The sequence below is a fragment of the Rhinolophus hipposideros genome (genome assembly GCF_964194185.1).
Source record: "Rhinolophus hipposideros genome assembly, contig: HAP1_SCAFFOLD_152, whole genome shotgun sequence".
In the NCBI taxonomy this organism is placed as follows: domain Eukaryota; kingdom Metazoa; phylum Chordata; class Mammalia; order Chiroptera; family Rhinolophidae; genus Rhinolophus; species Rhinolophus hipposideros.
The window spans coordinates 56,129-84,029 of record NW_027669060.1 but is presented as its reverse complement, the minus strand read 5'-3'; the positions used below and the strand labels follow the sequence as shown (position 1 = coordinate 84,029).

At 41.7% G+C, this 27,901-nt stretch overlaps 1 protein-coding gene across 1 annotated transcript in view; it reads left to right on the top strand.

Annotated features, from left to right (window-relative positions):
- The window catches only part of LOC308495702 (ankyrin repeat domain-containing protein 26-like), a 49,939-nt gene extending 23,219 nt beyond the window's left edge, over positions 1–26,720 (top strand). Inside the window, exons 10-11 of the mRNA XM_081080694.1 lie at positions 25,235–25,283; positions 26,600–26,720. Of these exons, the coding sequence (XP_080936820.1) occupies positions 25,235–25,283; positions 26,600–26,674 (124 nt within the window). The 3' untranslated portion in view covers positions 26,675–26,720. The remainder of the gene's footprint in view (positions 1–25,234; positions 25,284–26,599) is intronic.
- The last annotated feature ends 1,181 nt before the right edge of the window (positions 26,721–27,901 follow it).

The window sequence follows — 27,901 nt, the reverse complement described above, 5'->3', positions numbered from 1 at the left end:
GAGTAAGGTGGCAGTGCTAGGGAGTCTTTAAATCACAACTCGTTTTCTTCGTGTGACGTGGTTGTTAAAAATACTCATTCTTGAGTTCTTGACCAGCAGGAGTTCTGTTCGGTTCTGTTTCATAGTTTCCATCTCTTTGATAAAGTTCTCCTCCGGGTCATTAATTTTACTCCTGAACTCATTGAACTGCCTTGTGAGCGTTGTTATATCTCAGTGACATTCTTCATGCTGTTACTTTGTTTTGTTTTACCCTCCAAAATGTTTATTACATTTAAGCAACATGGAGAATACAGGAAGGAAAGCACAAATCATCTGCTCGGAACAATTGGTCTAATTTATATGCAGCATACAATATAGAAAATTAGTTTAAACCGGTTAGTAGAGGTCAAATTGAGGAGGGCTATAAGTGAGTTTGATTTTTTTTCTCTAGGCAGCAGTAGGTATAAAAAGGATAATGAAATAATAATTCTTTCATGGGGGAGTATATAATATGTGGCAGAGAGTCTGTTATCTCCTTTGTATTTGAAAAATTAAGTGAAGTATAATGTATGTCGTTAGTTTCAGGTGAACAAGCTTTTCCTGTTTCGTGCTAATCTTTGGCCCTAGAAGTAAATACTGTATGTCTTTTGACTATTGACATATAGTATTTTATATAATATAGTATATAATATACTGAGCTTCTTGCTGGGGCTACAGCTGAAAATAGCTCAGCCCTGTTTCTCTTTGGCCATGACTCGACTGTGTTGAACTGGGTTATTTTAAGCTGAGGGCCAGATTGCTGATTGACAGGTGTTATATATGTGCCTGAAAGTCATCAAGAAGTGCTATTGTTTTTTGTTTGTTTGTTTTACTGTGCAGAAACTAGTTCTGGGTGTCTTCTTTTTTTTCAGTGAATGAGTATTATTATTTTTAACTCTTTTTTTATTATTAGTTTCAGGTGTACAAAACAATGTAATAGTTACACATTTATAATTTGTATGCCTCACATAATGATGACCCCTCTCCCCTCATCAACGACCCCTTTGACATCACATACAGCCATTACATTTCCACTGCCTCTATCCCTCATGCTGTATTCTACTTCTTGTAAGCATATATATACATACATGTATATGTGTGTGTGTGTATAACAATTGTAGTTAACATTAACATTCATTATTGTTCAGCTTCAGCTTCCGGTGTACAGTGCAGTTGTCAGGCATCTACATCATCTCTGAGGTGCTCTCCCTAATGAGACAAGTGTAATCAGATACCCTACAAAATCTTTACATTATTGATTACATTCACCAAATTGACTTTCGTATCCCCATGGCAATCTTGGGGTTATCGATTGTGCTTTGTAATCCCCTCACCTTCCCCCTTATCCCCACCCCCCTCCCATCTAGCAACCTTCAGTTTTTCCTCTGTGTCTCTGAGACTGTTTCTGATTAGTTCACTCATTTATTGTTTTCTTTAGATTCCATATATAAGTGAGATCATAAGGTATTTGTCTTTCTCTGTCTGACTTATTTCACTTAACGTAATGTTCTCTAGGTCCATCCATATTGTTGCAAATGGTAAGATTTCCTTCTTCTTTATGGCTGCATAATATTCCATTGTATAAATGTACCACAGTTTCTTAATCCAGTCGTCTACCGATGGGCATTTTGATTGTTTCCATGTCTTGGCTATTGTGTATAGAGCTGCAATAAACATAGGGGTGCATACATTTTTTGAATTAGAGTTTTGGATTTCTCCAGATCGATGCCTAGGAGTGGAATTGCTGGGTCATAAGGTAGTTCCATTCTCAGATTTTTGAGATACCTCCATACTGTTTTCCATAGTGGCTGCACCAATCTGCAATCCCACCAACAGTGCACAAGGGTTCCCTTTTCTCCACATCCTCGCCAGCGCTTGTTGTTTGTTGATGTATTGATGATAACCATTTTGACTGGGGTGAGGTGGTATCTCATTGTGGTTTTTATTTGCATTTCTCTAATGGTTAGTGAGGTTGAGCATTTCTTCATATGTCTGTTTGCCATCTGTATGTCCTCTTTAGATAAATGTCTCTTCATGTCCTCTGCCCATTTTTTAATTGGTTTGATTGTTTTTTTGGAGCTGAGTTGAGTGAGTCCCTGAAGTGGGGAGTGAGGATTGAGAAAAAAGAAGAGAGACAAAGATGGGATCGGGAGGGCAGGCAATTCTAAGTAGACTGCTGCAGTTCTAAGTAGAATGCCTCAGCCCAAGTTTATTTTTGCAGCTTATATACTCTGGGCATCAAAAAGTAACAGAACTGTCTGCAATCTAGTAGTTACAATAAAGGTAATACACAAGGGTGTGTTTTTTGGCCAGCTCCACACTTCCTGACCTTGTCTGGTTCTCTGTTCTCAGAGTAGCAAGTTTTGCCTTGCTGGGAGCACAAACCACTCAAGGAAGTCAAAGGTTCAACATTTCACAAAACAACACCTGCTAGCACTTCAGCACGGTTTCCCACAGGTCCCCCTTTTATATATAAAATTAACACAAGGGTTGCGCCTGGCTTAGGTGGTTGGTACAGATATGTCCATTTACCCGTCATAGGAGACCATCCCTCTAGCGAACGGTTCCTGTCTTAGGTTATGTACATTCTTACCAAATCCTTACCCATCTTTGGCTGCCGACCCATTGTAGGGGCTTTATACACGGGTGTCAGCGACACGGTGGACCTGGGCAGATAATCTCAACTCATGAACCTTTGTTTGGAGATCGATGAAGCCCTTGAGTATTACCTTTCTGAGCAACGGAGTAAACCACATGAATAGAGGAACACCAACAAAGATTATTACAAAAGGCAGTAGCAAATGGAACAGAGCTAGAAAGGAGGGGAATTCTCCTCTGAGGTCCGAGTACCAAGGACCTGAAATGTTAACAGGTACCAAAATGAAAGAGGGTCGGTGGAGAACTACAGCTCTACTTTTGTCATTTGACCAATTGATGCTATTACTTAGGATACACTGTATACAAGATACATTAAACTGGACCCCGTCAATAGGGGTGATGTTAGAATTTCCAATCATAAGCACATATGGAGCCTTGACACAAGCAGTGGTATTGCCTTCTACCTTGCCTCGTCCCTCGTCCATACTCATAGTCACTGTATCCACTGCTCCCACTAGTTTCCAAATATGTCGATGGGGCCGGGAGGTATACCATAATCCCACAACCACTCCAGCCTTAGTCCCTTGTTGGATATCAGCACCTGTGTCATGGCCTCCGAACCATCTATAACAGCTTGATTAAACCCAGGGACACTATATTCCCAGGGTTCTTTATAACATTGTCTCCAAAGGATGGATCCGTTGTTTTTTCTGTTCTCCTCACCGCAAGGATCATGGGCTTGTGGTGGAGGGATAAAAACATTATCCCTGATGTTTTTCCATCCTGCTGGCTGATGGGATATGACAGTCTGTCCTTGGTTGTCTCAGTGAATTGTCTGGCTGCCCACATGGAAACATCCAGTAACGCTGACATTATCGCGAAGCATATGAGGAGTCCTATGCCCAAGCTGCTATGATTGAATCCAACAGCTTGTAGGACGGCAGGAGCGAATGGATGTCCTAACAGCCTAGTGTCATTTGTCCCAACAATGACTTCAGGCCCGTTCCACACAGTGGGGTGTAGCATGGGAGGGTCAGGAACATATGCCCAGTATGCTGAGGCATCTGCGCAACCAGCAGGATCTCGAAGACGCTCATCAGCAAGCCGCACCAACCTCTCAGGCAGCCACCGGGCACCTCCATTGTCCTGTGAATAAACACAAACATGCCCTTGTCCCCAAATTAGGACTGGGTCTGGCCCATGCCACTGGTTAGTAACTGGATCCTGCCATCTCACTTGGGCATAATCTTGTTGAGTGTTAGGATGCCAGAAGCGATCTGCGGCAGATCTGCCACGCGCATCCAGGTTTAAAAAATTTAGAACAAAGAGTGTGATTAAGGATTGTATGTGGGGAGACGGGGTAGACTCTAACGCTGCTGCCACACATTTTTGACATAGAGTAGGGCTATTAGCCATACCTTGAGGCAGCACCAGCCATTGATATCTCTTCATAGGTTCTTGTAAGTTAGTTGAAGGAACACTGAATGCAAACCTTTTACAGTCCTTGGGGCACAATGGTATTGTATAAAAACAATCCTTTAAAGCCAGGATTCTCTTATATGTGTTTTTGGGTATAGCAGAAGGATTAGGCAATACTGGTTGTAAAGCCCCCGTGAGCTCCATAGTCTCATTTATTTTTCTCAAATCTTATAACAACCTCCATTTACCTGATTTTTTCTTAATTACAAATATGGAGAGTTCCATGGAGAGTTAGAAAGTGCTATATGTCCCTTATCAAGTTGCTCCTGTTCCAGCAACCTTGCAGCCTGTATCTTTTCTGATGATAGGGGCCACTGTTCTACCCAAACAGGTGTGTCGCTTTTCCAAGTGATAGCATCTGCATGGGGTACAGGAGGAGTAGTGACCCCCGTTAAAAATATCCCAAGCCAGCTCTTTGTGGTAAGGGCGAGGGAAAGATAGGCTCTTTTCTCCCTTGTCCAGAGGGACCTGAGCCATCTCTAGGCAGGAGTCCCTGATGGAACATCATCTTAGTGACCTGTTGATTAGGGCTGTACAGGTAACCTCCCATCTGACTCATGACATCTCTGCCCCATAGATTGACAGGCAATCCTGCCACTGTGTATGGTTGAAAGGATCCTTCATGTCCCTCTTGATCTTTCCACAACAATATATCACTGCTCTGTTCTGGTGACTGAGATTGTCCTATGCCTTGTAATTGGGTTACTGTTTGCTGCTTTGGCCAGTGGCTAGGCCACTGATCTGCAGTTAAAACAGAGACATCGGCCCCCGTGTCTAAAAGGCCCATGAAGGAACGGCCATTAATGGATAGTGGTAATTCTGGCCTGGTGGTGAATGGCCTGGACCCAATAAGCATCTGATGAACCCAGGCCCGCGTCGCCTCGGGATTTATGGCCTGCGGTTTTACCCGGTTTGACATGTGGAATTAATGATTGTGCTATGCGTTGGCCCTTATCGATCACTGAAATGCCTCCAGGCGAATGTGTCATAATCTTGATCTCTCCTGTATAATCCATATCCACAACTCCCGGAGCAACCAATATCCCTTTCATGGTAATACTACTCCTTCCTAGGATGAGTCCCACAGTCTGTGGAGGCAGAGGCCCAAAGACCCCTGTAGGAATAGCTCGCATTCCCATCTCAGGTGTTAGTACTGTGTAGGCGGCGCTACTGAGGTCCAATCCTGCGCTGCCTGGGGTTGGTCGGAAGAGTTCCTGAATGGATTTCCCTGGTGGGGGACCAACTGCGGCAGCGCCCCATAGCATTGTTGCGGGGCCTGGGGCTGGCCCCTCTTCCTGTTTCCTGGAAGAAGAGGATTACCGGAGGCATCCCTCTTAGATTTGCATGCATTGGCCCAGTGTTTACCTCTCTTACATTTTGGGCATAATCCAGGTTGTTTTGGGCCCTCCTTCCTTTGAGGCTGACCTTGTTTATTAGGGAAGTTTTTGATCATATGGCCCGGCTGTCCACACCCAAAACAGTTGCCCTGTCCCTTTATTTTCTTTTGTTGTTGTTGTTGGAATAACATTTCTCTAACAGTCTTTCCTTGCAAAGCAGCGGCCATTGCAAGACCCTGTGTATAAGAAGGTCCTATTTTTGAGCACAACCAGACATAATCTGACAAGTCACTCTTATTTTTGTAAGGTCATAATGCAGCCTGGCATGCAGAATTAGCATTCTCAAAAGCGAGCTATTTAACTAACAGCATGCTGGCATCTGAGTCTCCCAGAATTCTTCCAGCCGCCTGCATTAATCGCGAAAGGAAGTCTTGGAAAGTCTCATCAGGCCCCTGGATAATTTTAGAGAGGTCCTCAGAACGTTTTCCAGGCATAGGAATCTTTTTCCATGCACGCCTGGCGGCAGCACTTGTTTGTGCATAAGCAGCCGGGTCAAAATTTAATTGTGTTTGCAAGTCTCTATAAGGTCCTTCACCTGCCAACATATCAAAGGAGATAGGAATGTTTTGTGTCTGATTTATCTCTGCAGTACTCTGACAGAATTCTGCAAAGTCAGACTGCCATAAGATATAGTCCCCTCCTGATAAGCAAGCCCTAGCAAGTTGCTTCCAATCACTAGGCGGCAGGGCTTCTGTAGCTAGTGATTCTAGCAGGGCCTGGATGAACGGGGCATTAGGACCATATTGAGAACATGCCATTTTTAATTCTTTTAAACTTTTGAATGCAAAAGGCACATGGTCTCGGACAGGATTTCCTTGTGCGTCCTGTCTTTCTATCACTGGAAATGCCAACCCAGAATCTCCAGTATCTTCCCCTAACTTGCAGGCGGTTTGCAAAACCTTACGCAGAGGAGAATCACGAGGGCAAGTCTGTTCTGCCTGCCTCGATTGTACCATCTGCACCTGCACAGAGAGGGAGGCAATTGCTGACTGCAATCCATCAATCTCTGCCTGGAGAGGATTCAGATGTCCTGTCTTAGCACCTGTTTCTGTCTGAACCACCCCATTATAATCTTCAGGGTCATGATATCGAGGAGCGGCTTCCTCTAGGCCTTCCTCATCTAGGCCCTCCTCATCTTGGGCGTCCAGTCCGTTTAGCACACTTTTTAACATTTGAGTAAAAGACATTCTGCTTTTACCCTGTCCCATGATTTTTTACTCCCGACTGTGGTATCTCACCGCACCCCTTACCTTATGTGACGCGTCTCAGCTCCTTGCGGTGTCCTTCACTTTATCCCCAGTATTCAGGTCCCTGTTCGGGCGCCACTTGTCGGTGCCTGCCGACGAGACTAACAGTCCCTGAAGTAGGGAGTGAGGATTGAGAAAAAAGAAGAGAGACAAAGATGGGATGGGGGGGGAGGGGGGAAGGGGGGGCAGGCAATTCTAAGTAGACTGATGCAGTTCTAAGTAGAATGCCTCAGTTCTAAGTAGAATGACTCACCCCAAGTTTATTTTTGCAGCTTATATACTCTGGGCCTCAAAAAACTAACAGAACTGTCTGCAATCTAATAGTTACAATGTTGGGATACACAAGGGCTTGTTTTTTGGCCAGCTCCACACTTCCTGACCTTGTCTGGTTCTGTGTTCTCAGAGTAGCAAGTTTTGCCTTGCTGGGAGCACAAACCACTCAAGGAAGTCAAACGTTCAACATTTCACAAAATAACATCTGCTAGCACGTCAGCACGGTTTCCCACATTAGTGTATTCAAAGCTTTATGCAGTCATCATCACAATCAGTTTTACAACATTTTCATCACCCTGGAAAGTATCTGTGTACTGTTAGCCTTCACCGTGTGCCAGTCTGCCCTTCTCACTCTTCCTAGCCCTAGGGAACCACTAGTGAACTCTCTGCTCCATATTGTGGTTTTGATGTATTTTCTGATGACTAATGATGCTGAGCTATCTTTTCACATGCTTATTGTCCATTTGTATAACTTCTTTGAAGAACTGATTATTCAATTCCATTGCCCATTAAAATTGGTTTGTCTTTGTCTTGTTGAATTGTAAGAATTCTTTATATATCCTAGATACAAATCGCTTATCAGATATAGGATTTTCAAATATTTCTCCCTTTCATTAGCTTGCCTTTTTAGTTTTTCAATGGTGTCCTTTAAAGCATAGAGTTTTTTTTTTTTATTTTAATGAAGTCCAGTTATCTACTTTTGTTTGGTACTGTCATATCTAAGACACAATTGCCAACTCCAGTCGTGAAGACATGAAGCTTCTTCAAAGCTTTTATAGTTTTAGCTTTTACCTTTTGAAATAATTTTATATATGGTATGATGTAGAGGTTTAATTTTTCTTTTGCATGTGGATATCCAGTAGACCCAGTATCGTTAGTTCAAAAGACTGTTCATGCCCAACTGGATTTTTCGGCACCCTTGTCAAAAATCGCTTGACTGTATATATGAGGGTTAATTTTTGGATCATCTTTTCCAATTTATTGGTCTATAGATCTGTCCTTACGCCATTACCAAATCAAATGTTATGAGAACGCTTCCCCAGTCATCTTACATATTACCAAATGCCTTATGTAATAATAAAATGTCAATGTAGGGGAATATCTTTAATTCCACTTCTATGGAGATGTTTTGCTTCTGGATGGAGCCTGTGGCCCGCAGACCTTGGTGACCTTATGACATGATGGGATATTAGGCTTACAAAGTCGACTCATTCCTTTTGTTTTCTTCATTCAAAACATTAATCTTTAACCCAGTGCCTCCCTTTCACTCCCATTTCCATCAAATGTCGGTAATAGGATCTGATACTTGGTGGACAACTTTCTTCATTTTGTCTATCTCCTAATCCATAGCCTCTTCCATAGATTTCACTGTCTAGGAAGGAGAAGATGAAACCTGGACCATCTGCTTTCCTCTTTAGAAATCTCTCTAATCCATCATCTTGCAATTGAAAAGTAGATTCTGTTTGACCCGGTTCTTTTCTGAAACACTGGTGCCAATCTTGTTCTTGGCATAGATCCTACATTCTCAGAAACACATTGAGATGCATAGTTGTACCTTTAGCTTCATATATAATTAATGGAATAAATATTTCATCCCATCCAAAGAAAACATTTCAAGAGTACAGCTGTTAAAATTCAGGAAGTAATTAATCAATCAGAAACAAGTAAAAGATTTGTTTGGGGCAGACAGCAGGAAGACCTACACCTGAACACCCGGCTCGCATTGTGGCCCGAGCCTCCCCACAACACGGGGCTGGATTCCAAGGTTCAGATCCTCAGAGACATAACCAACAGGAGCTGTGTTGCCCTTTGTGAAGGAGTCTTGGAATTCACAGGGAATGTCTTTCAACATATTCTGTTCATTAGGAGCCAGTCACTAATGTTGACCCATATTGTAGTGGTTTTATGCAATGAATATTTCAAAATTTAAGGACACATTTAAAAACCACCTTGATCTGTCCACTGGCCACAATTCTTTACGTTCCCCCCACATGGAAAATACACTCATCCCTACACAATACTCGCCACAAGTCTCAATTTAATGGCATCAGGCTCAGGTTCGAATCTAAGATTTTACCATCTTAGTCTGGTGCAAATGGGGATGAAGGGCCTGGGTTTTGGTTTCTAGGATAAAGCCCCTTGAGGACAATTCCTTTCAATATGAAAACATGAGAAAGGAAGAGACAAGTTATCTACCACCCACACACCCAACATTCTGCTCGACTGCTGAAGTTTCCCCTGCAGAAATAGAAAGTGGAAGGCACGTTAGTCCATAGCAATTCTGAAATACAGCCTGATGTGTGCTGTCCGTTCTTTGATTAGGACTTAGTCCTAATCATGCCAATGCTTCTCCATGGCCCTTTGCTGTCCCCTGTGAGCTCTTTGTTCTGTCCTTTTCATAAGAAATGACCTGTGCTTGCAGCTCATCCCTCAGCGTCATTCCTCCACCCAAATGTCTAAGACCTACAGGCCTCCTCTATTTTTCACTCTCTTGGTTTTTATTAGTCCAAGGTAACAAGGTGGTTTTTTGCTACTTGATTATCCTAAAAACTTGGAGTTGCGTGAGAGTTTATTGGGGTTCGTGCCATTAGAAAAGCCACCATCATACATCGTTTTGAGATAAGCTCTTGGGCTTCCTGTAGCTGTTGTAGGACCATGCCTATAAAATTCTTTTCCTCGGAAGAGCCTTCCAGGAATTTAAGGCCCCACCTTAACTCTTTGGAAGTCTTGAGGAAGACTTTACAGTCTTGTCCTCATCCGTAGATCATGTCTTCCTGGGAGCACCGCGAATTTGATCTTCACTCAGAAGCCATTTCTTCATTTTAGCATGATTTGACAACAGGGCATGTGGGAGAGGCTGTAAATGGGAAACACATTTGAACACAATAAGTCCTGGTTCCTTTACAGTTCACAGTCTTTCGTTAGCTCATGTATCTCATGGATTTTACTTGGTTACTTCACAGCAAGAGTCCCCTTTTATCCAGATTTCAGACTCATTTTCTTCACTAGCTGAGAAGTCTTTGTGGCCATCCTCTTTAGGGGCCCGCAAGCCCCCAATAACCGTCTCTTGGAGGCTATTGTGGGTGTCGTTCTCATTCTTCTCCACATCCTTTCGGGTTCCACCTACCTCCTGGAGGAAAGGCACTCCTACAGGTTTTAGATTGCTTTTCTTTGTGGCCTCACACCATTTTGAATATCAGTATCAATGCCAGTTGTTCATTGCTGCTCAAGAAACCAACTCAAAAGCTAGTGGCTCACAACAGCATCTGTTTTGTTCACCAGTAATGCAGTTGAGTGAAGCTCAGTGAGACTAGCTCATTTCTGTTCCACCTGGCATCAGCTGCGTTGCCATGAAGCTGCGAATGAGAATCATCTAAAGGCTGTTACACACACGTGTAGCAGTTGAAGCGGGGTTTTGGCCGGGACGCCCACTGGGGCCGTCTCAGCGCGAACATCTGTAGGAGGCCTCGCTGTGTGTCCTGGGCTTCTTCATCTGCACAACATGGTGGCTGGGTTTTCAGGGCGAGCTTCCCGAGAGAAAGTCAGATGGAAGCTGTATCACATTTTCTGCCGCAGGCATAGCATTCTCACAGCAGTTCTGCCCTATTCCATGCACTAGAATCCAGTTACATCCTAAGGCCAGCACATATTAAAAGGGAGGGAATTTCATGGAGAAATGTCAAGAATTTGTAGCCATGTTTTAAAAACACTACATCCATCCACTCACCTCATCTTACCAAATAAGCATTGTATCTACAGGAAAGCAGTTCTACCCAACTCAGTATCACTGAAATTCCAGCAGATTTGTTGTTATTATTGCTGTTTAGGATGTTCTTGTATATTGTGGAAAGAGAGGATTACAAGATAGCATTACCGAATTAAGACACTTTTTTGTTGTTGAAAAAATGTATCGATCATCTCACTAAACATTCACAGTGTGAGATGTGATTTCTCCTTAACCTTGGGAATCATTTCTTCTTGAAAGCAATTCAAATTACCATGAAACATTTGTAGCTGACGGAGGCCTAACTATCTCAAGATGAGTTACTTGTAACTCCCTACAACTTTGTAAGAAATTACGGAGAGTTAAAATGGGGAACAGGTGAGAGACTATCAACTCAGAGGTGACTTACAGTCATTTTATAGAAGAAAAATATGAACCAATCATTCAGGAAATCGTAGAAAATCAAGTACAGATGTTGTGTGGCAAAGTCGATGACAATAAAGGATACATTTTTGAGTCTCCTGGTGCTTTTCTCTTTGTTCTTCATTCTGAGTAATTCAAGTTTCCACATTCTAAGACTCTACGACAGTATGGATGACATTTTATGGCAACTGAGTTTATTTCACAAGTTGATACTGGTTTGGGGTTAGACTATTCTCAGTCAACTTCCTTCGTAACCAAATCATACTATCTTACTCATTCAGAATGATGCTCTCAAAGCAAAACTGGAAACTGCATCTTGAGAATGTCTCCATCTGTGGGGTGGCCAGTTGGCTCCATGGTTAGAGCATCGTGCTGGTTCCAATCCTTGGTAACCAAGGTCGCTGGTTCGATTCCCACATGGACCAGTTAGCTACACCCTCCACAACTAGGTTGAAAACAATGGCTGGAGCTTGGAGCTGAGCCCCCAGTGGGCAGCCGGCCAGTTGGTTCAGTGGTTAGAGCGCAGTGCTCATAACACCAAGGTTGCCGGTTCGAATCCCGCATGGGTCAGTGAGCTGTACCCCCCATAACTAGTAGATAGAAGAGAACAATTTGACTTGGAGCTGAGCTGCGCATCCCACAACTAGATTGGAAACTGTTACTTGACAGGGAGCTGATGGGTTCTGGCAAAAACAGTGTTCCCCAATTATAAAAAATAAATTTGTTTTAAAAAGTTTTTTTAAAAAAAGATATCTATACCTTGTTGAAGAAAATCAATCTTAAACAGGAGTTATTATCTATGAAAGGAGTACAAATGTCATGTGAAAAAGTAGAGAATAAAAAGAGTGGAGATAAAAATTATTAAACCTCAAAATTCATATAGTCACGAATGTGGTAAAAAAGAGTGAAGCAGAACACAGTAAATTCTGGGATATTGAAGACTGAGCAAGACAGGATGTAGTAGAAAAAGCTTTTTAAATCTATTTTTACAGGTTAATTCATTGATTTTTAACACGCCTTAATTCATTTTGCTGCAAATTACGTTTTCGATATGCATAGTGTATGTGATTCTTCTACTCCCCTTAACGGCAGTTGTTTTTATTTTATTTTTTTTAGATTTCTGGAACTAAGGTGGTATCTGCTTCTCCTTTTTAATATTTCAGTTCCCATCATTATTGTCACTCAGTTGATCTTTGAGATTTGTTCTTTCTGAAAAATCATTTGATTTTTAAGACCAATTGATATAAAACGAGACTATTAGGAAATAAAGAAAATAAAATGCACCATATTCTTAGATTATTAAGTCATATTGTTCAATTTTTAAAATTTAAAATTGATTCTCTTATTGGAATAGTTAGATGAGATGATTCAAAATATTTTCATGATTCAGATCTATTTCATTCCGTATTGATGGTAAATATTTTAAACTTCAGCTTTTTTTTTTCATTTAAATTGCCCTCCAAATCATTGACTTAAAACTAAAGAATACAAATAGACTGTAATTATTCAGTTTATATTTATTTTTAAAATGTATCCTTTCTGTTGGCTTTAGGAACAAGCAGCATCTCAAAAAAAAGTACACCCGTTAAATGACCATGATGGCGCTTCCGTAAGTGACATGGACATACTCAGAATTAAATATCTGGAATCTGAACTCTCCAAAATGAAAACTTCTCATGAAATAGAATTGGAAGAATATGAACACCTCTACCTAGAGGAATTAAAACTTATCACATCATTGCAAAACAAACTAAACAAGTAAGTCCAAACAAAGTCAGAGAAAATCAATCGAGCTCATTAATTTGCCTCTAAAGTATAATTTTTATCAAGGCAGATTCCCGAGATTGATAGGAAATGAAAGCTTACTAAATAGTATAATTTTGGAAAATGATGTTAGTGAATAAATTACTTTTAAAATGTTAGTTAGTTCAGGACATTTGCATGTCTCCCCATTTTTGGTTTTACATGATTGTATTTTTCCTCCCGCGGTTTTCATAGAGTTAATCTGATCTACCAGTCTTTAAGCAAAGTGTTTTTGAAGCTTTATGATTTAGACAACGCTATTTATTATAAAATTTCTTGTCAGAATTCCCCTAAATAGTTTTTAATGAGGTAACTATTTATTATAAGATAACAACTTAAACCCAAAGGGTTAAGTACTCTGCATGTTCTGGCACTTGGTACATGTACTGTCTCCATTGTGCTCTGTGTTATTATCTCTGGAGGTCGCTTTCAGACAAGCTCTTCTTTCTAGTCTTTCTGATGTCCACAAAGGCATACATGTGAAATATAGCAGAGGGTTAACAACGTAGGGGTGAGGGTAGTATAACCCAAGAAGTGGCTAAAAAGATAAGGTGGTGAGCCTGAGGGGGTGTGTGGAAGACAGAAAGCGCAGAGCCCACGCCCAGCGCCTTGGTCACAGTGTTATATTATAAGCTACACGCCTGCGGAGCGGTTTCAGTTCAGTAGGGTCACCCACCAGGCTCCCTCCTTCTCCCCCAGAGGCTGTTGTTCTACATGACACTTCAGTCCTCAGGGTAATGAGGGCGCTACCCAAGGGCGGTGACTGCAAAGGCTTGAAAATATCTTGGTGGGATTTTTAAAAAATTCTAAACTCGTTTGCTATGTACGTCTCATGGCAATCCTCAAGAATCTTATTGGTTCAGCCATTGCAGAAGGCAGCAAGTATTATCTGTGAAGCCGTGGATGTCACTGATAGCCCGTTTCCTCCCCTCCCTACTTTGAATTTCTTCTTAGTCTGGCGTCCCCATAGAAACATATGTGCTTGTTTAGGATAATTTGAAACCTATCCTTGTGCATGCTAGGTCTGCCCTGACGCATTTTCAATGTTAAAATGCTGTTTAATGGGAAATTTCTTTTACTATTTATTATGGCAGCTTGAAAAAAATGCAAGTCATTCAGGAAAAATAAAATTCAAAGCTTTGTGTTTTACAATCTTCTCAGTGCTAATGAAAGACTGGCAGAGGCTAGAACCGATCTTCAGGCAAAGGAACAGCCCAAGGAGTTTCTCAGCACTGCTCTTAGGAGGGGAGTCCTTGAGCCACCATGTGTTGGAAGTTTGAATACTGAGTTACTCCTCAGTGGAAATCCTGCTCCAAGAGAAAATTTGGTGATTCCTAAGTCAACCGCACGGGCTTCAAATGACATCATGGGGTATTACTGTCCCAAGGTTAGTTATATTAGCTTCTTTCCCTTGCGTTTCAGATTTCTTTCTTTTTTATTTCTTTGATATAATATTGTTTTGTTTTGTCTTATATATTCATTGGGGTGATATTGGTTAGTGAAATCATATGGGTTTCAAGTGTACATTTCCATAATACATCATGTATATATTTCACTGTGTGTTCATCATCCCGAGTCAGTTCTCCTTCCATCGCCATGTATTTGACCCCCTTTTCCCTCTTCTACCTCTCTCTCTCCCCCCTCACCCATTAAGTGTTGTCTGTGTCTAGAGTTTTTGTTTCTTTGTTTGTCGTTGATGAAATTTTGAGTTGTTTCATTGACTAATGCACACGAGGTAAAAGGCATAATTATGTGTGCTAATATGCATAGAAAGGAGACAGAAATTTTACAATCTTTTTTTAAGTCCCTAGAGCTCTCATGTGTTAAGAGTTATTTATTATTATTTAATAAATGTAACTAAAGTGATACATTTAAAATGCTTGAAAATTTGCCTTTAAATTTTATTACAGATGTTAAATATCATTGCCTAATAACCAATGGTATGCTTTGAGATGCTTTGGCTTCTTAATTGGTTTTAGTTGGAGATGATTCATAAAAATTTTAAAGTTTTGTGCATCCCAGTTTTTCTTCCCCTAAGTGTAAGTGAATGATGGCCGGCCAAACACCTAACCACAAATGGATGTTTATTATTAAATGAAACAGATATAATCCTTTTTATTAATTCGGCAAACTTATAATACTGCAGAAAGATTAGTCTCTGTTTTTATGGTTAATGTTATCTTCTAACAAGAGAGTATATCCTTAATTTTTATTTTATTCGTAGCACTATCTATTTCAGTGTTTTAAAATGAGTTGCTTCACAGTTGTACATATTCTAAATAGGGACATTAAGCAAATAATTGAATTTTTAAAATGAAGTTCACTTATGTCTATATGTCTTGACAGCATTTGGGTAATTGATGAGTAAGGTGGCAGTGCTAGGGAGTCTTTAAATCACAACTCGTTTTCTTCGTGTGACGTGGTTGTTAAAAATACTCATTCTTGAGTTCTTGACCAGCAGGAGTTCTGTTCGGTTCTGTTTCATAGTTTCCATCTCTTTGATAAAGTTCTCCTCCGGGTCATTAATTTTACTCCTGAACTCATTGAACTGCCTGTGAGTGTTGTTATATCTCAGTGACATTCTTCATGCTGTGACTTTGTTTTGTTTTACCCTCCAAAATGTTTGTTACATTTAAGCAACATGGAGAATACAGGAAGGAAAGCACAAATCATCTGCTCGGAACAATTGGTCTAATTTATATGCAGCATACAATATAGAAAATTAGTTTAAACCGGTTAGTAGAGGTCAAATTGAGGAGGGCTTTAAGTGAGTTTGATTTTTTTTTCTCTAGGCAGCAGTAGGCATAAAAAGGATAATGAAATAATAATTCTTTCATGGGGGAGTATATAATATGTGGCAGAGAGTCTGTTATCTCCTTTGTATTTGAAAAATTAAGTGAAGTATAATGTATGTCGTTAGTTTCAGGTGAACAAGCTTTTCCTGGTTCGTGCTACTCTTTGGCCCTAGAAGTAAATACTGTATGTCTTTTGACTATTGACATATAGTATTTTATATAATATAGTATATAATATACTCAGCTTCTTGCTGGGGCTACAGCTGAAAATAGTTCAGCCCTGTTTCTCTTTGGCCATGACTCGACTGTGTTGAACTGGGTTATTTTAAGCTGAGGGCCAGATTGCTGATTGACAGGTGTTATATATGTGCCTGAAAGTCATCAAGAAGTGCTATTTTTTTTGGTTTGTTTGTTTCACTGTGCAGAAACTAGTTCTGGGTGTCTTCTTTTTTTTCAGTGAATGAGTATTATTATTTTTAACTCTTTTTTATTATTAGTTTCAGGTGTACAAAACAATGTAATAGTTACACATTTATAATTTGTATGCCTCACATAATGATGACCCCTCTCCCCTCATCAACGACCCCTTTGACATCACATACAGCCATTACATTTCCACTGCCTCTATCCCTCAGGCTGTACTCTACTTCTTGTAAACATATATATACATACATGTATATGTGTGTGTGTGTATAACAATTGTAGTTAACATTAACATTCATTATTGTTCAGCTTCAGCTTCAGGTGTACAGTGCAGTTGTCAGGCATCTACATCATCTCTGAGGTGCTCTCCCTAATGAGACAAGTGTAATCAGATACCCTACAAAATCTTTACATTATTGATTACATTCACCAAATTGACTTTCGTATCCCCATGGCAATCTTGGGGTTATCGATTGTGCTTTGTAATCCCCTCACCTTCCCCCTTATTCCCACCCCCCTCCCATCTAGCAACCTTCAGTTTTTCCTCTGTGTCTCTGAGACTGTTTCTGATTAGTTCACTCATTTATTGTTTTCTTTAGATTCCACATATAAGTGAGATCATAAGGTATTTGTCTTTCTCTGTCTGACTTATTTCACTTAACGTAATGTTCTCTAGGTCCATACATATTGTTGCAAATGGTAAGATTTCCTTCTTCTTTATGGCTGCGTAATACTCCATTGTATAAATGTACCACAGTTTCTTAATCCAGTCGTCTACCGATGGGCATTTTGATTGTTTCCATGTCTTGGCTATTGTGTATAGAGCTGCAATAAACATAGGGGTGCATACATTTTTTTGAATTAGAGTTTTGGATTTCTCCGGATCGATGCCTAGGAGTGGAATTGCTGGGTCATAAGGTAGTTCCATTCTCAGATTTTTGAGATACCTCCATACTGTTTTCCATAGTGGCTGCACCAATCTGCAATCCCACCAACAGTGCACAAGGGTTCCCTTTTCTCCACATCCTCGCCAGCGCTTGTTGTTTGTTGATCTATTGATGATAACCATTTTGACTGGGGTGAGGTGGTATCTCATTGTGGTTTTTATTTGCATTTCTCTGATGGTTAGTGAGGTTGAGCATTTCTTCATATGTCTGTTTCCATCTGTATGTCCTCTTTAGAAAAATGTCTCTTCATGTCCTCTGCCCATTTTTTAATTGGGTTGATTGTTTTTTCGGAGCTGAGTTGAGTGAGTTTTTTAATAAAGTTTGGATATATCAATGGCAGATATCTTCTCCCATTCAGTAGGACCCTTTTTTGTTGTAATGATGGTTTCCTTTACTGTGAAAAAAATGTTTAGTTTGATGTAATCCCATATGTTTATTTTTTCTGTTACTTCCCTTGCCCAAGGGGATGTATCAGTAAAAATCTTACTCCGGGTAATGTATGTAAAGTTGCTTCCTATATTGTCTTCTAGGAGTTTTATGGTATCAGATGTTACATTTAAGTTTTTGACCCATTTTCAATTTATTCTTGTATATGGTGTAAGGAGGTGGTCCAGCTTCATCTTTTTGCATGTGTCTGTCCAGGTTTCCCAGCACCATTTATTGAAAAGACTGTCTTTACCTCACCGTAAATTCTTGCTTCCATTGTCGTAGATTAAATGGCCATATAGGCGTGGATTTATTTTTGGTCCGCTTGTGTGTTCACTGTTAACTTGTCTTCTGAGTCGCTGATTCGATTCTCTGACTCCTCTAACCCACTGGTAATTCCTTCAAGCGTGTGCTTTATTTCACTTGTTGTATTCTTTAGTTCTAACTGGTTGTTCATTATGATTTCTCTATCCTTCTTTATGTCGTCACTAAGCTCTTTAAACATTCTTATCGTCAGTGTTCTGAACTCTGTCTCTGATAGATTGGTTACCTCTATTTCATTTGGTTCCAATTCTGGAGGTTTCTTCTGTTCTTTTATTTGGGACATGTTTCTTTGTTTCCCCATTCTGGTTGACTCTCCGTGTTTGCTTCGATGTATTAGGTAGATCCCCTAGGATTCTCGGTCTTTGCTGGGTTATCTTATGTAGTGTGTGTCCTTTATATCTGACTTGCACCACTTCCCTATTCTCCTGTGCGTGTGCTCCAAAGGTGACCCTGGTGTTGTGTATATTGTCCTGTGTAAAGTTGAACTTTCATTGCTTTTGGCTGGTTAGTAGGTGGGGTTGATCCTAGGCTGCCTAGTTGTGAGACTTAGCTCTGCCCTCGGTGGATGATCTGCTGCGTGAGGGTTGACCACTCCAATTAGACTTGGCCTCTATGGGCTCTTGTGCCTGTAGAGAATTCCCTCTGGGTGTGTCACTTGTAGGTCAAACCCAATAATACTCTGGTTGGGTCTGGAGTTGGTGTCAGGAGGTGTTGAATCTTGTGACTCTTGGGCTGGGCCCTGGTGTAGGGCAATTTCAGAACAAAGCCAATCACCAAGCACAACAGCAACAACAAAGTCAAAACCAAATACACTCACGTGTGAAAACAACCAGTAACCCACACTCAACACAGGCAAAAATATCAAAGATACAAAAACAAAACAAAACAAAAAACGCAGCGCCAGTCTTGGCTTAAGCCCACCAAGTAATCTCCAGGCCGTCCTCTGCTGTACCAGAGAGTCCTCTGTGTATTGTTCAGGCAGAGCCGGTCACCTGGTGCCCAGAGTGACCCTGGGACGGCAGATGTAGATGAGTGGGGCTATCGGGTCTGGATGGTAGTTTCTACAAAGTCAGTGCAGTTTCTGCTCTTGCCTGCACATATGCGCACTGAGAGTAACACAACCAGCCCTGTGCCCAGGTCTCCTGAGTCTTAGGTCACTCCTTCCGTGTGTGTGTGTGCGTGCGTGCATGTGTGCGTGTGTGGTGGGAGATTTCTGAGCTGCTGAAAGCCCAGAGCTGCGACTGCTGCCTACTGCTAACCCCTGGGCATGTCTCCACAGTTGTAATTGCCCTGCCCTGGGCAGGTCAGAGAAGGTGGGGACTGGGGATGGAGGAGTCTTCTCTCTCTCAGCCCAGCAGTGTCACACACTTCCCAGCTTCTTCCCTGGGTCGCAGTAGCTACAAACCGGGTCCTCCCAGATCCTGAGCACTATGGGTCCTCTGTAATCTGACACTACTCCTCAGATCAGGGGCCAGCGTGAGTCTCTGGAAGGGTGGGGGTAGGATTGGGAGAGTCGGGGGAGGGGCCCAGGTATGGTGTTTACTTCCTTTGTCCTACCTAGGGCCCAGCTGGAGGTCTCAGCTGAGGTGACTGCCTCAAACTCTGATATGCTGCTCTCTGGGCAGGGAGATGAGCTGTGGGACACAGGGAAAGAGCCCACCTCCTGGCTCTTGTGGTCTCTGTTCTGTCCTGGGACCACCTGCACCTCCGCAGCCATGGATGCGGGCCACGTCTCCCTTCCCACTTCCCCTGCTCGCCCAGTTTGCCCACCTTCAAGTCATCCTCCTACAAGTCTCTTAGCTGTTCTGTGTGATGAGCAGAGAGCATGACTGCTGTTTTGAAATCTCGGTCACAGAGATCACAATCTTCCATAACTTTGACTTGGTTTCTGGAGAAGTGTCATCTTCTCTCAGTGTTAACCATGTCACCTTGCTTCTTCATGCTGCTGAGTGGCTTGTTCCTCTACAGGCACATTTGAAGTAGTGAATACTTTCTTATGTAGGTACATTTCGATTTGAACAATTAAACAGGTATATAGTTAGAGGTCTTTCTTTTGTTTTCAGTAGATGGTACAAGAGTGTAATTTCTGTTTTCTCCCACAGGTGCTCCTTGAGTATGGGGGATCCAGGGGCGGGGACTTAGCTGTGGGTGTGGGAGTCCAAGCCTGGGTGACCAGGGAGATGGGTGTTGCAACTGCATCCAGGTCTCCAGGGTCTCTGGTCACCACCACCAAGCAGGTGGGGGAAGTGGGTGGTTGAGGGGAGCGTGTTCTTGAGCCCGCTGAGCTGCTACCTGGTTCCCTATGTCTACTGGTAGCACTGTGTGTGGTCGTGAGACTGGAGAATTGTTTCTGCTGCTGCTACTGGTCCCTGGTGGTGCCAGCACTGCTACATCTGGAGAGGGGTGGGGGGATGCTGCTGCTGCCCCACTTAGCCTCCCCTGGGCAGTGATGTGGGAGCTGCACCCCGTCCCCTCCACCGCCACTGCCTTTGCTGGGGCTTCAGGCTCAGCCTTGTCCCCCTGGAACTGCAGCTGTGGGCTGTCCCTGTGCTTTCCTCCATCCTGCCTCCCTTTCACATCCAGTGCACCCTCCTTCCCTTTTACAGATGCGTGGTGTTTTAAGGAATCGTAGTGTGTTGAGCAGAAGATCCTTTCTTGGGCTATAGATGCCCGATGAGTTGTAGATATCGTGGAGATAGAAAGGGGTTGTCTCTCTTGACATGATGTTTACATCATTCCAAAGAATATCCATTTTGATCAATGCAGGGTGGTTTGTGGTTTTGATGGTGTTTTGTGGCCTCCTTTTTTTTTTTTTCAGTTTTATTTTATTTTTACATCCCTCACAACGTGAACCCCCCTCCCCCCATCCACCACCACCCCGACCTCACACCGAGCCATCACATTATACACATAAATTTATAGTTGGCATTCATTAATGTCCAGTCTCTGGTGTACAATGCCATGACCAAGCATCCACCGCATCCCTGAGGTGGTCTCCCAAACAGGACACATGTCCATCGGACACCCAACAAAATCCCCAAACACTATTGAGTAAGTTCCCCAAAGTAATTCTCAAAAGACCCTGAGGCCATCCTGTGGTCACCAACCGCCCCCCAATCCCTTCACCCTTCCCCCCATCTCCAACCCCCTCCCACATCTAACAACTGTGGCCTTCTTAATGCAGAGAAACATAGCACAGGCCTGTGCTAAATGGGGCTCCAACCTTGTGTTTTCATTTAGCTTCCCCTTAATAAATCATAGGAGAACAAAGCCAAGGATTTTCGGACAGCCCTTCGGCTAAATGGAGTCCAAGTCCTTCAAAGTGGTGAACCTGGAGGAAGGACTGGGTACAAAAAGAAAGTGAATGGCCAACGCTTCTGTAAATTCTTAAGCATGATGCACAATTAAAATGTTCTCAGTGGTTTCACCACAGAAATCAGAAGATGAAAGAGTGTAAAGGCAGAAGCAATGAGAGAGAATATGCTTGTGGACATTTTTCCTTTAATTATTTTTTGGTAGGAAAGAGGTGTTTAGTTTTCAGTATTTCCTCATAAATTGGAAAATTGTTTATGTTAAAGTCAATGCCCTCATTCAAAGGCCAACGTTGTTCCCTTGTGAGGCGTTGGGTTGCCCAATCATGCAAGGCTGAATAAGAGATGGAAAAGCCCCACTCTGTCAAGATCCAGAGATAAGTGTCCCAAATCACTAGGGAACACTGGAAAGACTGATGATGCAGTCGTGATGATGTGAGGTTGGACACAAGTGCACTAGATGGTAAAGAGAAATCTGTTTTGTGTTTCCCATTTCGCTATACTTAACCCCCACCATGAATATTACCTGTGTTGGTTTATATTGGTCAGCCAAATTTGATTCTGAGGAAAAGACAAGTCATTTTAAGGAAGAATTTCCTCAACTTGAGTTTGCTTTCTTTAACTCATGATTTTCTCCTTCAAGTTCCCTTTTCTGTGTTTAGAAATGTTTATGCTTTATAAATTGAGTGTGTTTGACTACTGCTAATAGGACTTGTGATGTTAATCTGTCTTTATTTTTAATAATGACTTTAAAGATAATACTTGAGTTAGAAAGCTACTATTTTGTTTCTCATGCTTTAACATTATTGAGCTACATGACAACGTTTTGCATATTCATTTTCTTTGAGTTGTACTCAGAAATTGATGGAATTTTCCGGAATATGAGGTAGTAGCTGGCATAGCAGGCTAGCCTCAATAGGGAGACTTATCCCATTCCTGGCCCGCAGCTCCTTGGTTTGGTGACCTCAGGTGACCTATGTAATCTCTGTGAGTCTTGGTTGCCTCTTATGCAAAATTAGGGACTTTCACTAAATCAGTGACTTTCAGACCTGAAAAATATTCTTTTTATCAAAGAATAGTACCGTTCTTTGAGAAAATTTTTTTTGTGTAATTACTGTGTTTACCCAAAAATAAGACCTAGCCGGACAATCAGCTCTAATGTGTCTTTTGGAACAAAAATTAATGTAAGATCCGGTCACATCACGTCACATCATATCATATGTCATACGCGGTCTTATATCATAGTAAAATAAGACCGGGTCTTAATTAATTTTTGTTCCAAAATGCATTAGAGCTGATTGTCTAGCTAGGTCTTATTTTCGGGGAAACACGGTATATAAAAACAGAGACCAAGGGTGGCCACATGCCTCAGTTGGTTAGAGTGCAAGTTCTTAACAACAAGGTTGTGGGTTCGATTCCCACATGAGCCAGTGAACTGCACCCTCCACCGCTAGATTGAAAACAATGGCTTGAACTTGGAGATGAACCATGGTGGGCAGCCGGTTGGCCCAGTGGTTGGAGCACTGTGCTCATAACACCAAGGTTGACAGTTCCATTCCCACATAGACCCGTGAGAAGCAATGGGTTGAGCTTGGAATTGGGCTGCTGGTGGGGAGCCTGTTGGCTCAGTGGTTGGAGCGAGGTGCCCATAACACCAAGGTAACCGGTTCAAGTCCCACATTGGCCAGTGAGATGCACCATCCACAACTAGATTGAAAAAAAGAACAATTTGACATCCGGGAAAAGCAAACTGTTCCTCAGTAGTCCCCAATTAACACAAAACAAACCAAAGCAGAGACGTGTAGAGCTACCTAGCTAAAGGAGGGATGCAGACTCCTAAGCTGTGCTATCCCGTGGGTGTCCCCAGTGGAACCTGAGCTTTCTCCGAGACGTAGTCTAGTAAGAACTGCCAGTAATGAGAAAATCCTTCTAGTTGAAATCCTTTGAATTAAAGTTTGCTGATACATTTTTTTGTGTATAATTTTCTCACCTTTCTATATATTTGATAAATGGAAAAGTATAATAAGACTGCAGATATGTTGTCCTTATTAATGTTGGACTTCAAGCTACTTCCACCATCTGAACACACTCCTCACCTAGAAATAAACATACCGTGTTTCCCAAAAATAAGACATAGCTGGACCATCATCTCTAATGTGTCTTTTGGAGCAAAAATTAGTATAAGACCTGGTCTGATATTATTTTATATTACATAAGACCCATTCTTATATTATGTTAAAATAAGACCGGGTCTTATATTAATTTTTGCTCCAAAAGTCGCATTAGAGCTGATGGTCCAGCTACATCTTATTTTCAGGGAAACACGACAGAAAGTGCTGAAGTAAATATTTAAGAAAAGAGCTGTTTTGGGGGAAAATAATAACGCTACATTGGTAGTTCCTTAATTCAAGTCGTGTAAAAATGTGATTTACATTTTATATTGTTGATTAACAATAACTTAAAACTGTTTCATGAAAGTCCTCTCCCTTTCTATGGTATTTAGTTATTGATTTTACACGGCCTGTCTGGTGATGTTGTTGTCACATTATTCACGTTATAAGCCCTTTCTATCAAGCCATTCACAAAAAAAAGTGTTATGCAAATATTGGAAAACAAATTTGTCTTCCCCTGTCGGTGCCTGCCGACGAGAAGAAGAGTCCCTGAAGTGGGGAGTGAGGATTGAGAAAAAATAGAAGAGAGACAAAGATGGGATCGGGAGGGCAGGCAATTCTAAGTAGACTGCCGCAGTTCTAAGTAGAATGCCTCAGATCTAAGTAGAATGCCTCAGCCCAAGTTTATTTTTGCAGCTTATATACTCTGGGCATCAAAAAGTAACAGAACTGTCTGCAATCTAGTAGTTACAATAAAGGTAATACACAAGGGCCTGTTTTTTGGCCAGCTCCACACTTCCTGACCTTGTCTAGTTCTGTGTTCTCAGAGTAGGAACTTCTGCCTTGCTGGGAGCACAGACCACTCAAGGAAGTCAAAGGTTCAACATTTCACAAAACAACACCTGCTAGCACTTAGCACGGTTTCCCACATTCCCCCTAAATTTGTACAAGGATTGGCTGTCACATTGTTGTCACCATAGTGTCTATTAGTTTCTGGATATTATTTTAAGCACTACTTTGGACATTTTGTGAGAGGATAGCTTTCAGAAGAAAGGTTTCAGTAAGACCACTCTAGACTGGGACACTTGTAATATAGTTTGAAATACTCCCACACATTTCATAATTAAATAGACTATAACTACAGCTATTTTAGTGTTTCGAAAATTGGACCTGATTTCTAAGGAACAAAGTCACATTTAAAAATTATATATTATTTTTTGTTTCTAACTCTACAAAGTCATAAATGAGAAAGTAAATTTGAAAACTGGCTCTAGGTCATACTTTATTCAAGCAGCTTTACGGAAATCTTTCTGTGCATACGAATACGGTAATGTTTCAGTCATAGACTGCAAAATCGTTTTGGTTATTGTTTCTGTCAGTAGAATTTTCACATGACGGCACAGTACCACTTTCATCATTTTATGTCTTTAAGGTTCTATGCTGAAAAATGAATAGCCTAGAATACAGCTTAAGATTACTTTTCTAGAAGTGCAAGAATGGAAAGCTCATTTTAAGTAAAAGTCCATTAAAGTAAAAACAAAGAACAAGAAACATTTATAAAGGACAATTTTTCTAAAAATTGCAAAGTAATGCATTCAGTGTAAAATATGACTTGACTTGTTTAAACTTCATTGTACCAATCAAATCAAACGTCACTCTTTTGAAATTATGTATCTTAGGTAGACCAATATCAATTGCACTGTTGGTCAGATTAATCTAAATAGCATCTCATATAGATGGTCTCTATTATGTACAATCAAAATAAGCAGTAATTTATGTTATTCATTTTTAAACTTTTTTGTATTTATATAAATCATACGTTAAGTCTATTCTCTAAAGGCATTATTTAAAGAGCACATTTCATAAGATATATCATTTCTACAATAAAGTCTCTTGTTTACCTTAAATGCTATAATAAGATTTGATTTATTTCAGTCGCTGCTGGAGTACCAGGAAAAAAAAACTAAAGAACTATACAAAGACGGTATGTTGCCAAAATGTATTAATTCAAGTTAGATATCATTGATTTCTGGAATAAAATGTAAATATTAAATGGCATCCCTTTCCATGTTCTGATAATAGATACTACATTAAATATTTTCTTGGCCTTAGCAAATAAAAAAGGTGAAAGCATAAACATTCATAGTGAAGACAAGGTCATATGAGTAATATCTCAAGAGTCTATGTATCTCTTTTTATTTCTGGCCTGTCCCCTTCCTTTCTTCTGCCATCCCTATGGAACTTTCCACCTGCACGTTGAAAACGGGGCTTCATCAACTTTTATGTTTTTGCCAGTGATATGAGGCCCAATAACCAGACTTATCTAGTGATACTTAAGCAATTACTGTTCATATATGGTGTTTCCCCGAAAATAAGACCTAACCGGAAAATAATACCTAATGTGTCTTTGGGAGCAAAAATGAATATAAGACCAGGTCTTATTTTTGGGGAAATACGGTACCTCCTAGAAGGGCCAAGCTACCATATTTCCCCGAAAATAAGACCAGGTCTTATATTAATTATAGCTCCAAAAGACGCATTAGGGCTTAATTTCTGGTTAGTCTTATTTTTGGAGGAAACACTGTAGCTGTCACCTGATGGGTGACATTTAAATCTCCAGTCATTTACTTTGTCATTAGTTTACCATGTACCCTCAGGAGAAACTCCACATTGCTTTGCATGGAATGAAAACACCCAAATCAATGTAGTTCTCACCAAACATCTCAGCCTATATCTTGCTACCAACCCTCGTTTGCCCCTTTGCTCTAGCATCTAGCTAAACCAGACTACTTCTCGTTCCGTAGTGTTCTCCCCCATGCTAGTCTTCGCATCTGCGTCTTCCCTCTCTCTGGCATCCTCTGTCCTTGTCCTTCAGGCATCAACATCCATGTCACCTCCACCAGAGAGCAGACAATCAATACTGGGATGTCCCTTTTGTGGGTCCCACTCGCGTCCTGTTGTGCATTTGTATGGTATAGGGGCCTCTGAATGGAAATTGCCTGTTCATCTGTTCCTTCAGCTTATAGTAGATGATGGGTCAGGGCTGGACCGTGTCATCTTCGTCTTGTAACTTCAGTGCTTGTCGTACGACCTTGTTTATAAATGAATGAAGGATGAGACAACCAGAAGCTCTGATACTTGGCCACAATAGCAGTCAAGTCAGTGTGCAGCCGTGGGCAAACTGTATTGAATATGATCTCCTGTTGTGAGCTGTGGCCTCATCTAGAGGTTTTCTCATTCTTCTTAACACTTATACTTAGTTGTATTTTAAAGAACATAATTCTGTCTTTTTCTTTCCAGCTCCTGCTGAATTTGAATCTAAATTCAATCGAAAAGTTCCTCTATCACCTATTGATAATCTACTTGAGAATATAAAACTAGAAATCGTCTACGATTTGAAAAAAAAGTATAAGCTCTAAAATATAAATAGTACAAGTGTATTTACTGGGCTGTTTAAACAACATGTTAATTGTATCCCAAAATATATGGCATGTGAAATCCTTATTACAGGAAAATATTTTTGTATCATATGTTGTGGGGACAGAGCCTGTGGGGACAAAACCCCAAAAAACAGTTTCCAGGCTCTCAGCCTCACATAGAAAGGTGCTGGCTCGGGTAGTAAATGGCCATAAACTGTGATCAGATGCCAGCAGTTGTGGCTAGTTGGCCGTCAGCTGTAACCCGTAAGCCATTGGCCACTAATATAACGGCTGTGGCTATGCTAGCAAAAAGGAATGGGGGCTAGCAAGAAGATGGTGGCTGGCAAGCGCGGACTGCTGTTAGGCAGATTATGTAGATCCTACTTCCTGTGTCTCCAGCCCAGCCGCCAGCGAGAATATATTGGTTTGACTCCCCTATCTATGGCTCCGTGGGTGTTCCTTTTTGGCCTTACCGTGTCCTGCGTTCTTGGGCGGGGAGCGGGAGCTGAGACCCTGCACGACAAATGGCGCAGCGAGCAGGGTCCACCGCGTGACACATGGCGTAGTCGGCAGGATACGGTGCTGGCCAAAGCTCTCCGAAGGGCAGTGGAGCAGTTTGTGCGTATGAAAGCTCAGTCTGAGGAAGACCAGGAGGAGCAGCTGCCGGAGAGCTCGATTTCCGTGGAGCGGTGGGAAGATGTGGATGGTTCCCCAACCAGCAGAGGCCGGAGAAAGCGGAGAAAGCGAAGGTTGTTGCGGCCCTGTGGGCTGGGAACTGCTTGCTGACGCAGCCTGGATGCGGGACTTGTCCCAGGAGGAAACGCTTGCTGAGTCCTCATTGTGAGATGAGGGTGAGGTCAAGGTCATCCCTCACCCCCAGGACAGCCCTGGCGAATGACTATGGACTATGAGGAATTGCCTTCTATCCCTGATTTAATGGACGCTTGACTGTTTGGGAACATACCATCATGTAGTGGGACTGGCGGATGTTTGCTTTTGTGTCTTGACTGGCCACCATTGATAATATGTAAGCACCTTGATGTGAGCCACTGTTGTTCCAGCACGGTACCCCGAGAGGCCCAGAGAGAGAGTGGCAGTGCCCTGAGAGCCCTGGCTGTGTCCAGGAAGTCTGGCTGTGCCCAGAGAGAGTGGCAGTGCCCTGAGGCCCTGGCTGTGTCCAGGA